Below are 15560 nucleotides of genomic sequence, written 5' to 3'. Positions count from 1 at the left end.
TAAAGCTCGTATATTTTGGAGCAAAGGCTGTGCTGGTATGTGTACTTACACCCCTGTCATGGTAACAAAAAGTCTGACCTGCGAATCCCGAGTGGACAATGTTTCAGCACACCCCATCTGTGGTCCGAAAGATCTGAGGGCTGCTTCCAATGGGTCTGTTAGAAAACGCTTGGAAGCATAGGCTTGTTGGCAGCAGGGTGAAATGTGATAGTCATCTTTCTTCCACCTCATCTACTGGCCCTCAATAGACAAGTATTTGATAGAGGTGTGTTAGGATACTGCTAACAAATGAGATAGGATATCATATCAGATATGAGATAGGATATCTCATATTTCATATCTGAAGGAACTGTTTTTGATTGAGAGCATGTCTTACCTTCAACCAGAAGAAAATAAAGAACTACAGGATAACAAAAAAGAGATCAGTGGGGACAGCTGCAAAGCTTAAGGCCCAGCTGGTAGCTTGATGCTTTATTTCAGGTCTGTTCAATCCTGATTTTCAGGCTGCGAAGGCTCTACTTCTCTGTTCTGGAGTCCACAGGAGAAGCAGACAACACTGCGAAGTATTCTTCCCCTGACCTAGTTGCCGAGACCATCTTCAACAGCTGCTTAACAGAGCAAAGGAGGAAACATCCCACTTAGAGCTGCTGGCTGATGCTCTGCCTCTTAACCCATGTTTCAAGAGAGCTGCAAGGATAAGACCAGGCAAAGACTGACTTTGGGTAACAGGACCTCTCCTGAGGCAACTCAGAATATCTGCTGCAACACCTGGGGCCTGAACTAAAAATTGTACCTTCCCTCGCATTACCCCCTCTGTGGCCAGTGACTCAGGAAATAACCAGAATAAAATACTTTGCTCCTCTGACTCGGAAGCTCTTTTATTTATTTGTTTTTGCATTTGACTTCATCTGCTTGGGATAAGCAGATGCTTTTGCTAATAACCGTATCTAGCTTTTCATCCATTAAGGATTTGTATATGTAAACTCAAAGAGTAAAGGGCATGTAGTGAACATGTTCCCTGAAACAGCATTGCCAAGCAACTTCTCAGCATACCAAAAGTCTCTATTTTTGCTTCTCGTTGAAAAGGTTAAGAGCCCTCTTTGGGTATTTTGTCCCGTTCCTCTTCAGTTTTTGCTTGATGGAAACGTAAAACTTTGCCCTAACGCATCTGGCAAAATCCCTGCCGCTTACGCAGAGGGCGAGACTTTTGCAAAGCACATCCCTCGCTCGGAAAGCAATGCATCTCCTCGCAGGGCTGGCTGCGGGCCCGCTTGAAGGGCAGCATTTTTTTCCTCAGCTTGTCTGGAGAGCCCTGAAGGCTCTGCTTTCGTGGCACGGGCGGCCTCTTGGTGCTCCAGATGAAGACATCTCGCCCTCTGCTGGGCGAAAACATACTGGTACGGAGGCCTGGCTCTGCACATCGTCTTAAATGATGACTAGAATTATTCATATGGTGCAAATAAAAGGAAAAAAAATGCATTTTATTTTTTTTTATGGGACTGAATCATTGAGACTATATCTTAGGGATGAAGCATGTATGAGATTGCACATGGTAAGGAGGGCTTGAAACTAGGAATAAGAGGTGAGGGAGAGTTACCAGCCCCTGCGAGGGAGCGATGGACAAGGTTGATAAGCAAATAGCTCGGAGAGCTATGCCAGAAACGGATATTAAAACCCACAGAGCAAAGTTTAAGCGGGGGCACCCACAGCGTTTGCATAGAAGTGAGGAAGTTCCGTAGTATGGAGAAATCCCCAAAACCTCAACGTGAAACTCTGACACGGAAGGGAAGCGCGCAGAGGGTGAAAGCAGGGACAGGTTCCTGTATTCCTGCGATGAACGCAGGAGTATGGTGAGCATCCAGGGATGAATTTAGGAAAGCCAAAGCCCAGATGGCACTGAATTTGGGCAGGGATGTCAAAGGCTGTAGGATGGGCTTCTGTATGGGCAAAGAGCTGGGGCTGCTGGGCCTGGAGCAGAGGACCACAGCACTTGAGGTACTCGCCTCTGGCAGAAATTAAGGAATACCAGGCACCCAAATACTGCTGTGGATGATAAACTTAATCCCTCTAATCAGTGTCAGGGCGTAATTATCACAGAATTACTATGAAACCTGGAAGGTGCTTTGAAATATACGGATAAAATCACACCCCGGCGTTAATTATTGTTATTATTATTGCCCACTCTTCCCGTAAGGCCAAAGTTTCTTCCCCGTGACTCACAACCTTTGTGCGTTTGGCAATTTCACACCACACCAATCGGTTTACTTTCACAGTTTTCTTTTTTTTTTTTCTTTTCTTTAGGTTTTTAAATAATGATCAGTACAGTACAAAGCTTAAAATATTGTCAATGTTTCCAACAATGTGACATCAGCAGACGGGAGGCGGGAAGGGGATGGTTAGTATCTAACACCCTTATCCTTCCCTGTTTCCCAGGGGGGAAAAAAAAAATACAAACTCTTCCGTACTTCGGTTTAGTAACAAACAGTGCTTAAAAACAATTTCATCAGTAAAAGCTGTCAATTGCAAGGCACATGAGGAACCCGTCCTTGCCCTGCTACACAAATCACTGGGCAAAACTGCAAGTTTAAGGCAAGTTGAAGGCACCTCTCTCCATCCTCCCCTTCTGCCCCGTACACCGGGCAAAGCCAGTCCCCGGTAAAAGTGGACCAGCAGAGAGTGTAAATCCCAGGAGGTGATGGCATAAGGCACGTTGGGCTGACTTTTCAGTGGATCTCTGAAGATCCAGGCTGCTAAAAAATCTCAGGAGCGGAGATTCCTGAGGGTGACGGTTAGGACTTGGGTCCCTTCGTGATCAACCTTTGGTGGCCTCCTCTTCGCCCTTCCCAGCCGTGCCTCCTTAGGAGCACCAGGATGGAGGAAGGCGAGCTCCAAGCAGCGAGCCCAAGGAGAAGACCCCGACAGGCCCTCAGGTGGGCTGAACATTTAGCACAGAGACACTTTTCCTCCCTCGGGACGCAGCCCTGCTCTCCCCTAGATCAATGGCACGGCGTGTGGAGCCTGCACGGGTAGGTAACCAGGTGTGTAAGGCACAAGGATGAAGTCCCGAAAGAGACAATCTCGTTGGAGGAAGAGGAGGAGGATGGAGACAGGGATGGAGGAAGCTCCAGTGGAGACAAGCCCCCTGTGACACCAAGGGCGCATCCTCACAGCAGCAGCGACCCGTGTGGCGGCTCCCTGCTAAATTAACCCATCATAGTGACCAGGAGGTCAGCTCCAGGTCTGAGCGCAGGGCCCCACGGGGCCAGGAGTGGCCTCAGCTGAGGGCTAACATGGGAGGATGTGGAAACAGCACCGCTGCCACAGAACGGTTGCCCCACAAGGAGAAGTTTCACTTCTGCTGGAGCAGGCAGATGACAGAAGTGCCTTGGGAGAGTCATGGGGCACCTCCGACCCCGCTGTGAACTGGGCGGCCTTACTGTAGTCATCCTCCTTAGCCAGGGGCTGAACATCTCACCTAGTTTCAAAGCCTTAGAGAAGGAAACGCCTGGGTGATCTCTGCCTTTTGGTACCGGTATAACCAGGTAGGAGCAGAGCACGGCTTGCTGCTAGCGGTGCCCACTCCTTCTGTTTTAGCCCATCTGGACACAACTAGGAAGCTCTGCAGACAAAAAAGCCACAGGCAAAGCCTTCCTGGATATTAAAGCAGGCACGCGCACACACACATAAACACATCTCAATAGTTAAAAAACGGATCAAGTGCAGGAATCAGTGCTTGTCATGATAAATCATATCCCCAACCCCAAACCCTGCCTGCTCAGGACCAGCAACCACAATTTGTTTGCCTGCCCTTGGATTCGGTGAGAGAGATCCCTGGCTGGAGTAGATCCCAAGTCTCCCTGGCTTTCAGCAAAGAGCTGCACCTCCTGAATATATCAGGGCATTTGAGGCTTCAGGTCTTGCACAGCGTACAGCTGGGAGGACCCCGAGTTTCGTGTGGGAAGTGAGCAGTGGGTCGGACAGGAGGTGTCTAGGCTGAATGGAACAGGTCCCTGCGAGGGCTCTCAGCATCAGTCCTGTAAGTGCTACCAACTCCAGTGCAGGTATGTGGCTCCATACCTGATATTCCCCCCAGCAAACCCAGAAGAGACTCGTCTACATGTGGACACCATAAACCAACCCTTCCTACACATTGAACTGGAACTCACCAAGTTCCAAGGACAAACCCATCCCAAGACTACAAAGAACCTTAATTCTGTCAACCTGCTCCTGCCTTTTGCCACTCTACCTTCATCCAGTGCTGATAAAAACATGCCCGACCCACAGCTCTATGCGTCAGAGAAGAGCAACCTTGAAGCTTCACTGTCAGCTTCAAGGCCCACCAAGGATCGCTTGGCATCCTAAAAAGAACCATTAAGAGGGGAACAAAGGCTTCACATCCACTTCACTTTCATCCCCTTTTGTCTACGACCATCCTAGGGCTGCTGGAGGCCCGGGGCCCGGAGCCTTTCCCCTATCAGACCGATCACACCCAAGTTACTTCTACACCATGTGGGCTGCGTTGGAAGTCAGCCAGCCTCCTGTGGCAGATGATACGGGGTCAGTCAACGCAGGAATGCACGAACTTGTCACACAGAGGCAGCCAAAATGGCAGGGGGTTGGGACCAGATGATCTTTAAGGTCTTTTCCAGCTGCTCTGTGGTTCTAAAATGGTGCAACCATGCAGATGGAGGAGATGGAGATGAGCTGACATCCCCACCTGGGTCAGAGGTGGCTGAGCCTACACCAGTGCCTGGCAGACACGTAGGTTCGGACCCCGTTCATCCTAAAGAAGGTCAAGTCCAGGTCTAGATGCTTTGCTGATGTCACCTGGCATTGAGATACTTGAGAAGGAGGTTGTCGAGAGAACCTGGCTTAGCCCAGCTAGAAGGATTATTGCAGCCACTGTTCCACACGCACCCTTGCAACCAAACCCTACAAGTGTGGACTCCTCCTGAAACCTTGTTACTGCCTTTGATGCTAACAGGTCTTCTCAGAGACAGCAAAACACAAAGAGGTCACCATGTGCACCTCTGGGCCTCATGGTGGGTTCTCCACTGCCTCGTGAGACCCCGCTACGGCCTCACAGCCCTCAGGCCACCTTCCCTGAAGTTCAGCTAGATAACTCCCAGCTAGACAACTAGGTTTGCCAGAGTGAACAAGAAACCTCTGCCTATTTCAGCATCCTTGGTTAAGTGCCTTGTTCTGGCTTAATCCCTCTCTGTCCCCCCGTAGGGCAGAAGGCAGCCCCTGCTGTGAAAACACATCCAGCACCCAGCTCTCCACCCAAGTCCAAGGTCCAGGTTAGTCACAGTGTGTTAGGCAAACAAGCCAGTTACGTCTCTAGTACGCTATGCCCCTTTCCTTGGTTTGCACCACCCCGGTGGTGTCGTGCCCATGGCCTCCGCGCCCCTCAGGAGTCCTTTTTCGCCAGGCTGGCCTTGATCCTGCCTCGCAGGACGTAGGCTGTGAGGGCGCTGCAAGCCACCAGGCCGAAAAAAGAGCCGCAGGAGAGATAGATGGAGAAGGGCCCGTGTCTCTTCAGGAAGATCTCCTGCCTGGTCTTGTAATCCAAGCAAATGGCCTCCAGCTGGGAGAGGGTGCAGATGGCCAGGAAGGTGTGGAAGATCTGGTGGGCATGGCCAACGATATCGCAGGAGCCGGGGAAGTACTTCTCGGGGACCGGGCAGGAGAAGAAATAAGCACTGATGAGGAAAAACAGGATCTGGTAGGTGTGGTACCAAGCGGCGTCTTCCTCGCAGCCCCCCAGGTGACACACCACCACCCGGTGAGCCACGGGGCTGATGTCCAAGACGAAGGCCAGCCCGGCTGGGATCACTTGGCACATCTTCCTCATGATGGGGTACGGCCGTCGGTAGCGGTATTTGGCGTAGCAGCAGCCGGCGCAGGACAGCCAGCCGCAAAAAGCTGCGGCCGGGAGGAAGAAAAGCCAGAACTTGTCGTACCAGGCTTGGTCGGAGCTGTAGTAGAAATGGGCCAGGGCGCTACCGTACTGGTAGATGCTGACACCGACGTAGTCCACGAAGTAGAAGGTGTAGTGGGACAGCTCCGATTTGGACTGCAGCAGGTGGGCCAAGAGGCTGCAGGTCAGGTAGGTGACGGAGGAGAGGACGAAGATGAACAGAGGCAAGGACCACGCGTCCACGGGCAACTGCTCGGCCTCCACGAACGTCTTGAACCTCAGCAGCACGGCCAGCGCCGCCAGGAGGTGAGTCCAGACGTTGACCACCTCGTTGTGCTTCTGGAAGAGGCTGAGGAAGTAGTACCGCCACTCCTGGCCGGTGGGACGGTACCCGGCGTGGATGTAGGGCTCCCGAAAGAGCTGAGGCACCTCAGCCTCTTGGACGGTGCAGGGCATTTTGGGGAGGCCGTCCTCCAGCAGCCGGGGGAGGCGGCTGAGCTGCTGCCCGCTGAGGGACAGCGTGCTGAGGCGCTCCAGGATGGCCGTCATCTCCCCCGGCAGCACGGCTCTGGGGGACGTCGTCCTCGTGCCCTGCGGGAGAAGAGATGGAGGAAATGTTAACACGAGGAGGAAAGAATGGGGGATTTCTCCTCAGGGGGATAAACCACGGGGGTGTGGAGATGTTGGCCCTGCTCTTAGAGGCAAGGGGTATCTCCTGATGTGGCACCTAAATTCAGCGTGGAGGAAGGTGGCACCGCCGTGTCCCTCCTCCGCCTTGGAGAACGTCTAGGAGTAGGCAGGAGCTGCAAATACAGGCTTTCAAGAAGCACTCAGATGTCAAGAAAGCACCCGTGGAGGGGATTTGTCAGCCCTTTTCCCCCAAACACACCACTCGGGGATGAAATCTGGGTGTAATGATTCACCTATGGGATTAACTCGCCCTTCTGCAGCCGAGCAAACCTCGCAGTGCTGAGTTCACTCCTAGTACCCTCTGTTCCTCTCCCACCCGAGATGCTTCCCTTCCCTGCTGGCATTTCTATCACACTGAAAAAATGAACTCATCACACACGACCATGCTTTAACTGAACTGGATGCTGATGGGAGCCCCACTGGGCTCTGTTCTCCTCCCCAGCCACCACAGGCGTGTTTGTAGGACCGGGGCCTGACTCCTACGCTTACATACACCCTTACCGACCTGCAGGGCACGGAGCTGGCCCCAAATAAGTAAACAGCAATGAGTATTTTGCCCGAGTGTGGGTAACGTCTTATTTTTCTTCCGTAGCATCCGCTGCAAGAGGCGAGGCAGAGGAAGAGAGAGCGGGTGCACGACGGGAGCCCCAGAGCAGGCAGGCGACACAGAGGCCGGTGTCACCCACCAAGAGGAAGCGAAAGCAGAGAGACGGGACCCGCCACACAGTCCCGGGGTGAGACAGCACCAAGAGCAAAAAGTCAGAGCAAGCCACGCGCTGGCTCGCCAGTCCCACTTCCCCTCGCAACCCTCCGACACCACACCAACTGTTTTCACGTTACTTCCTCTAGCAGATGGGAGCCGACGGTGACAGCGTTTTCCAGCCAATTCTCTCGTTTTGCTTTCCAGGCTTTCTCCGTTAGCAGCTTTCAGGACGTTTTGCTTCCTTCTGTGCCACCGGGGGAGCTGGCTGCTGACTTGGACGGAGCTGCTTTGGCTGCGGGAGGTGGGAGGGAAGGTGGTGCCCGCGCCTGGTAGTTTAGTTTCACGGTTGTGCAAGACTGAAGGCAGGGCCCTTGCTGGGGCTTGATGCTGTGCACAGTCACAGGGATGGTAGTTCCCTCCTTAGGGTCTGCAGGCCTGGATCCGTGATGGGGCACACGCTTCGTTCAGCAGCTTGTATGCCCCCATGGGGGTACATGCCAACATTTGGGAAGGTAAATGTGGACTCTGAAGCGTTCCTACAAGGGGATGGCATGAAAAAGGGACAATGTTCCCTCTCCCCACTTCTAATGTAGGTATGTTCACCTGAGCCAGTCTGTTCTGGCTCCCGATAACTGAAGGAAACAGAAAAAACTCATTCATCCATCTTATTATTGACTTCAGCTTCAGGATCAGGCGAAGTCCAGGCAGGACCATGCATGGCTATGCAGCACTGTCATATCCCCCCTCTGCTGCCCCGTGTCTCTTGGGATGATGTGCCCAGAGCTTGGCTTAGAGCTGAGCACAATGTGGTGGGAATTGCAGGGAGGTTTTATGGCTGTGCCTCTACTGAGACAATATTTGGCTTCCTGGTCTGGATGCCCTGTGGGAAGGTGAGAGTATGAACCCTGTGGTGCTTTGGGTGTCCTGAGCTCCACCAAAACTGGTGATGGGGCTCACGGTGACAAAACACGAGGAGAAAGGGCTCCCAAAGCCCCCCAGCTTTGCTAGTGCTGACCCCAGGACCCAGAAAACCAGCTCAGACACTGCACAGATGAGACAAGCGAAGCACAACAGAGCAGGGTCAGGACATTCTCCTCCTGCAGAGGAGCAGCAACACGCTGCAAGCTGCTGCAAGGAGCAAGGGCAACCAGGAGACGGCGATGGAGGCTGGGCGCAGGGATGCGTGCTGACACGGGGCTCACGGCGTGTTTTCCACCACGGCGGCGTGCCTGCTTTGCATGCTGACGAGCACACGGGAGGGACGGCAGCGGCTGCACCAGGCACAGGCTGGCTCTGGCTTGTACAGAGCCAGGATTTTGTTAACGCTTGGATTTTGCCCCAGTCTCTCATCTCAGATACAGCGAGCATCGCCCTGGAGCTCAGCGAGGGGGAGGCTCCACGCTGCTCACCCCCCTGCCAGCGCAGGGCTTCTTCCAGGCAGGCTCACGGAGCTGGAAAACGCCAGGTTTTAACAGTACAGGGGGTGGTGCAGAGATTTTCAAAAGAACAGCCCGAAATCCCAGGAAAACACATCTGAAAATCAAACGGCGAGGAAAGCAGGAATCCGGCCGGCCGCTTATTTTAAACCAAGCTTGTGACACGAAGGAGCAAGCTGGCAGCTTCCAGCGATCATGTGATGGACGCACAGCCTTTAACGTTCGGGAAGGGAGAAAAGAAGGGGAATAATAATAATACAAACAAATAAATAAATAAATAAAAAGAACCCCCAAGGTCGGGACTGGCTGTTTTGCTTTCACAGAGCCCTTATTCTTTCCCTTTGGCGGGGGCGGTCGCGGCACGGCTGAAAGCCACATTCATTGCCCGGGGCGGCTTGTTGCGATTCCGTCCTCGCCCCCATCTCCGGGGGGATTCAGTCCTTTTGGCTGTTCCCAATTACCAGCCACCGAGTGGCGTTTGTTTCGGGGCCGGAGCTGCCAGGAGGGAAGGAGGAGAGTGGACGCTGGCCAGGCTGTATCATCGCAGCCACAATGAGAGCCGCGGCACCCAGGAGGACCGATCCCCTTCCAATTTTTCCTCTCCCTTTCTTCCGAAGTAATTGGAAACCCGAGCTTTTTCTTCTTCTTTTGCTCACAGGCTAATGGAAGGGTTTGAATGAGAAATCTTCCTGCAGGGTACAGCTGATTTTCCCACCGGCCTGGCCCCAGCGTTAACCCTCTGCAAGGGAGGCTGTAGCAGCGTGATAATATTTACTTGCAGAACAGTGTGCAGGCATTGGGCGTGTATCTGCTTCCAGAAAGGCAGCAACTCCTGGTACACAAAGCAGGCAGGCCTGGGGAACCTAGCTGTGGGGAAGTCTTTAATAAATGCATTTAAATTTTAAAAGAAAAGTGGTTGTGGGCAGCATGAAAATAACCGCAGGCATCTCGCAGCAGCGGATGACAGGGCAGCTTGGAGAGCTGCACGTGATGAATTCCTGAATTCCTTTCTTCTAAGAGCCGAGCAGAGGCCCCTCGGGAGGACCTCGGGTCATTTTGGACCCTGGGCTTTTCTTCTGACCACTTCCTACACGGGATTAAGTCTGGAACCGCAGCCTGTGCTGCAGCAGGACGGCAGAGAGCAGCTCTGCTCGCCCCCCCAGGGCTGGCAGGGGGTCAGGGAGAGGCTGCAAACTGCACCCAGCCCATGCACCCAGGCTGCAAACTGCACCCCAAAGCCCTCCTGGTCCTCCCCAAGCACCCACATCTCCCCCACCACCTTGGGGCATCTGCCCCTTGCTTGGGGCTCGCTTCAGAAGACCAGTTTGGGACCAGGATGCCAGATCCTCAGTCCCATGCTGAGTCCCTGGTGTTTTGGAGAGGCTCCAGCAGAGACAAGAAATGAGGAGGAGACCCTACAAGGGCTCACAGCAGGAATTCCTGTGTCCTCTTGGCACTATCTGCTTCCTCCCTCGGTGGCACATAAACCTGCCCATGCCAACCTTCCTCTGATGCCATCCCCAGAGGGAGCTACTGGGATTTAGGTGGGTGCTCGGGACTCCTGTTAGCAGGCTTCCACCTCCAAGCCTATAAAATGAGGACAGAAATCCCCACCTGTCTAAGGAGAACGAGATATTGTGCTCTTGAAGCACTGCTCTGATGCACCAGGCAGTGCTGGGGCTACATAACAGAACACGGCAGGGAATATTTCATTTTCCTTGACCTGCTTGCGTGCCCCCTTACACCCACATCAGCCCAAAGGTCGTGCTACAAGGGTTCACCCAACAGGGGCTGCCCGGGTCTGGAAGGAAAACAGCTGAGGTAGAACCACAGCACCACCTAGGTTGGAAAAGACCTTTCAAATCATCAAGTCATAGAATTACAGGACTGTGAAATGGACATCTGGTTCCAGTCCCCTGCCCCCAGCCCAGGCTGCCCCCAGCCCCATCCAGCCTGGCCTTGGGCACCCCCAGGGATGGGGCACCCACAGCTCCTCGGGGCAGCCTGCGCCAGGGCCTCACAGCCCTCAAAGTGACAAATTTCTCCTTAATATCTGATCTAGAGCTCCCCTCTTTGAGTTTAGAGGCACCACTCCTTGTCCTGTCCCTACCCCTGACCCCGAGTCCCTCCCTGGCTCTCCTGCAGCCCTTCAGGCCCGGGCAGGCCGCTGGGAGGTCTCCCCGGAGCCTTCTCCTCCCCAGGCCCAACACCCCCAGCTCCCTCAGATGGCTCCAGAGCAGAGGGGCTCCAGCCTCTGCTCCTCCTCGGGGCCTCCTCTGGGCCCTCTCCAGCAGCTCCACGTCCTCCTGGTGCTGGGCCCAGAGCTGAGCTCGGGGCTGCAGTGGGGGGTCTCACAAAACCCCACCATCAAGACCCTACCCAACCTGACCTGCTGAGTCCCATCACTAAACCCTGTCCCTTAGGGACGTGATTTACTGAAGACCTTGAAGGGGAAGCCTACAAATAACCTCAATTCTGCTACGAAGCAAGGCAACCTTGTGAAAATTTTCCATTGCGTGCAGGGCTCTGATTTTTGCAGCGCCAGGTCTCTGCTTCGTTGATATTGCTAATTATTGGATTGCATTGATTGCAGTAATAATGCAGCTGATGCATGCGACGTGGGAATTAAAAAAAATTAGAGGGAGAAGAAACCCAACTGTGGCACTCGGTAGGTGCAAAACTGTTAATGTTTGGTATTTAAAAGTGTTAATATCTGGTATTAATACCAGATATAGGCACGTTCCCCATCAAGGACCTGCGTTTGTCAGGTTGCCGAAGTGTTAGCACGCTCCCAATGTGGTTTCGGTCCAGCCTTGTGAATGGGATTGGGGTAAATCCGCCCTGTTTTGGGGCAAAGAGGGTGTAGGTATGTGGCTGCGAGCTGTCCCCTGCCAGCGAGCACCAGATCCGTCCCCGCCTGCTGCCTTCGGTCGTGCCGGGACCACTGATGGAGCGGGGTGAGTGACCTGCCCTGCTGCGGATGCCAGCACTGGAAGGAGATGAATGGTGCCACAGAAATGCCCGTTCCTCTCCCCGCGGGCTGAAAAGGGAGCTGGGATTTGTTTCAGCTGCATCCTGCTTTCACATCCTGATTTTCCTCCCGTGATGTCCGTGGGATACGGGGCGCTTCCCTTCCATCCCTGCACAGCTCCGTGCACACAGCATCTCTGGGGCCAGTTTGCCCGCATATGGGGTCACTGTCCTGATCCCTACAGCCCCAGGAGCCCAGGTGACAGCCCCAGCACCGCTGATGGGACAAACCTTTCGGTGCCAACCTCAGCAAACCACCAAATCCCTCCTCGCTCAGATCCATTTGCTGGTGGGACTGCCCCAAAACCACCTGCCTGGAGGCAGAGAAACCCAAAGCAAACCGGCTGCGCATTTTTGGGGGATCCGGAGCTTTGCCAGGATGTCCCAAAAGCCTCCAGGCTCTGCTGCAAACACGCTGTCATCCACCGCTGCCTGTTGCCTGCAAACATTTTGAAGGCTGCACGTTTTAGAGCTTCGGTCATGAGAAAAAAATGTATATAAATCATGCGGGCTGCCGGGGAGAGCCTGCAGCTCCGTGCCAACCCCCTGGAGCCGCGAGCTCTCGTCCTTGTCCTTGTCCCCATCCTCCTGTTTGGCTGACAGAGCTCTGGGACGAGTGGCACTGCCCTTTGGGGGGGGCTCTGAAGCCCTCAGCAATGAGAAGCAAGGATCAGAGGACAGATTTCCACCCCAAAATGCGGGATGCTGGGCGGAATCTGCATGATTAAATCCCTGCTCGGTCCCAAAGACTCGCAGGGAAAAAATCAAAGCACTGTGCCTGAAGGGCAAGGGACGGACGGCATGGCCCCACAACCTGCAGCCTCCTGGGGCAATTTACTGCTTCGGGGACTTTCTTACAGCTCCGCAATCAAATATCGGTCTGACCCTTGGAGCAGAGAGTATAAAGTGCGTCGGCAGCTAAATATTAAGCTGGTGTATGAGTCAGGGGAGGCGGATAAAGAGCTGTGAGCACAAGCAGGTGAGGCGTCCTCAGCCGCTGCCCCGTTTTGTGCCCCGTTTTGTGCTCAGGGCTGCTCGCTCAGCCCATGGGTGCACATTTCCCTGTGTCAGAGGAATCCAGCCCCCCTCCAGGCACAGCTTGAGGGGAAATGAAGAGGAGCAAAGCAGAAAGGAGGCTCCCACGGGTGCTGAACGGGGAGGAAATGTGCAGCAGCAGCCTGTGGTTTGGCCTGGCCAGGCTGCGCCTTTCTAGGAACTGCTTGCGGTGCGTGGTCCCCTCTCCAATTCAGGGTGGGAGAGGGAGCTGCAGGAATTCACAGCTCAACGTCCCCTCCCTGCCCTGGAAGGGAGCAAAACCAGACCCAGCAGCCTGCTTTCCACTCCTGCAGAGCATCGCCTGCGTCCTTCACCCTTTTGCGTGACCTTTTCCTGATTTCACTCGTTTTCTACTACCGCTGCTGGGGCGGCGGTGCCCACATCCTCATCCTCACCACCCCTTCGGGTTCAGCACTCCCCCCACGACCTGCAGCCCTAGCACGGAGGGAAAATTTGCAGGGTCGAGGGATTTGGGAATTACAGAGGAATCGTTGCCCAGCTGTAGCCCCACAAAGCGGGGTCTCCAAAGGGGCAGGGGAAAGGGGTCTGGGAAAAAAAAAAAAAAAAAAAAAAAAGCGAGATGCTCTCAGTGGTTTCCTCCGGGGAAAAAATCCAGGTGGGCAGTAAAAGGAAGGTGATTGATGAGGTCAGGAGGGTGTAGGGGAGTGGGAGCGGGGAACAAGCTCTTTGCTGGCACATTTGGGGTTATTTTGGAGGAAAAGGGTGGGTGGCAGCGTGGGGACAAACCACAGCTGGGTGTCCCCAAGGGACTCGGCTGTCCCGCAGCCCCACGGTGGAAAAGCCACAGGAGGCTCTCCAAAACCGGTGGCGGAGCAGCAGCACCAGCACTCGGCACAATTTCGGAGCACAAAACCTGGTGGAAACCGGGGGCAGCTCCCCCTGCCCTGAGCCACCCACAAGGGATGCGCCCGCGGGGACGCACTCGGGGCGGGGGGACCCGCGGGGGATGCTCAGCACCGCGCCCCGGCCCGCACCGGGGCAAAACCCAGCTCCCTGTCCCCACCCCTGCCAGCCCCGAGGTGTCCCCGAAAGTGTCCCCGAGGTGTCCCCGAGGTGTCCCCACCCGCACTCACCGCGCCTCCACCGCCGGCTCCGCGTCCCCGGGGCCACCGCGGCCACCGCCGGGCCCCGAGCGCATGCGGGGCTCCGCCCCGGGGTGTCCCCAGCGGGCGGGGACAGCGATGGGAGGAGGGGACATGGTGGGATTTGGGGTCCTGGGGGGAAAGATTTGGGGGGTAGCGCTGAGCAGAGCCCGGCTCCGGGCTCTCCGCACCTCCCTGCGGGTACTGACGGCCATGGGGGAGCTCCCCCGGAGCCTCCTCTGCTCCAGGCTCGTCGCCTCGCTCGGGGATGTGAGCAGCAGCTCCCGGGCTCTTCAGAGACATCTCCTGCTTCTTTCCTGAATTTTTTAAGCATTTCCCACCGTAAAACCCCGACTGCTGCTTCCTTCCTTCCTCCCCGGCTGTTCTGTGAAGCTGCAGGGTGGGGGGTGGTGGGCACGGCGCTGCTCTTCCTCTTCCACCCATCTTTGCATCATTTCCCGCACAACCGTGGAAGCACAGGATGGTTGGGGCTGGCACGGACCTTAAAGATCATCGAGTTTGAACCCCCTGCCATGGGCATGACCCCCAGCCCAGGCTGCCCCCAGCCCCATCCAGCCTGACCTTGGGCACTGCCAGGGATGGGGCACCCACAGCTCCTTGGGGCAGCCTCACGATGAGGTCTTTGCCACCCTCATTGTGACAAATTTCTCCCTAATATCTGTTCTAAAGCTCCCCTCTTTGAGTTGAAAGCCACCCCCCTTGTCCTGTCCCTGACCCCGAGTCCCTCCCCAGCTCTCCTGCAGCCCTTCAGGCCCGGGCAGGCCGCTGGGAGGTCTCCCCGGCGCCTTCTCCTCCCCAGGCCCAACACCCCCAGCTCCCTCAGATGACTCCAGAGCAGAGGGGCTCCAGCCTCTGTTCCTCCTCAGGGCCTCCTCTGGGCCCTCTCCAGCAGCTCCACGTCCTCCTGGTGCTGGGCCTGGAGCAGAGGGGGAGAATCCCCTCCCTCGTCAACCACAACCCCCAGGTCCTTCTCCTCAGGGCTGTTCTCCATCCATTTTCCACCCAACCTGTGTTTGGGTTTGGGATTGCCCCAGCCCAGCTGCAGGACCTTGCCCTTGGCCTTGTAGAACCTCATGAGGTTGGCACAGGCACACCTCGCAGGCCTGGCCAGGTCCCTCTGGATCTCATCCCTTCCCTGCAGTGTGCCGACCACACCACACAGCTTGGTGTCACTGCCAAATATGCCGAGGGAGCACTCAATCCCACTGCCCATGTCACCGAAAAAGACATTAAACAGCGTCGGTCCCAATGCTGACCCCTGAGGAACACCTCACACAAGCCCAGGTAGATGGTGGTCAGGACCAAGAAGGGCAGGGTAAAGGGGACAGTGTACAGGACATCCCTGCTGCAACACCCGCATTGAGACCCTGCCAGGTTTCTGCTCCAACAACAGACTTCTCCCCCATTTATCTTCCAGGCTTGGCAGGTGCTTGCAGCGAGACCTTTCAGGGCATTTCGTTTGCTCGCCCTGTGTGACCTGCTCCCAGGCGGCAGGGACCTGCCCAGGGGTGCTGCTCGGCGCTCCCCCTGCTTTTGGTATTTCACACCCTGCAGTGAATCACCTGGTTCACTCTGAGGCGAAGCCCAGGTGTGGCTGTGTT

The 15560-nt window shown here is 55.3% G+C and overlaps 1 protein-coding gene across 1 annotated transcript; it reads right to left on the bottom strand.

Annotated features, from left to right (window-relative positions):
• Positions 1–2041: 2041 nt before the first annotated feature.
• PAQR8 (progestin and adipoQ receptor family member 8) lies at positions 2042–13974 on the bottom strand. Its single transcript, XM_032184591.1, has 2 exons — positions 13930–13974; positions 2042–6511 (listed from the first exon to the last, which is right to left on the bottom strand). Exon 2 carries the CDS (start codon positions 6467–6469, stop codon positions 5411–5413), a length of 1059 nt encoding a protein of 352 aa, XP_032040482.1. The 5' UTR covers positions 6470–6511; positions 13930–13974; the 3' UTR covers positions 2042–5410.
• Positions 13975–15560: the final 1586 nt, after the last annotated feature.

Source organism: Aythya fuligula, chromosome 3 (assembly GCF_009819795.1).
Source record: "Aythya fuligula isolate bAytFul2 chromosome 3, bAytFul2.pri, whole genome shotgun sequence".
Classification (NCBI taxonomy): Eukaryota; Metazoa; Chordata; class Aves; order Anseriformes; family Anatidae; genus Aythya; species Aythya fuligula.
The sequence above is the reverse complement of the archived record's forward strand: the minus strand, read 5'-3'. Positions and strand labels throughout refer to the sequence as shown.

Bases quoted from the DNA above. Each gene is read 5' to 3' on its own strand.
- PAQR8 (XM_032184591.1), bottom strand. From the start codon at position 6,469: ATGACGGCCATCCTGGAGCGCCTCAGCACGCTGTCCCTCAGCGGGCAG.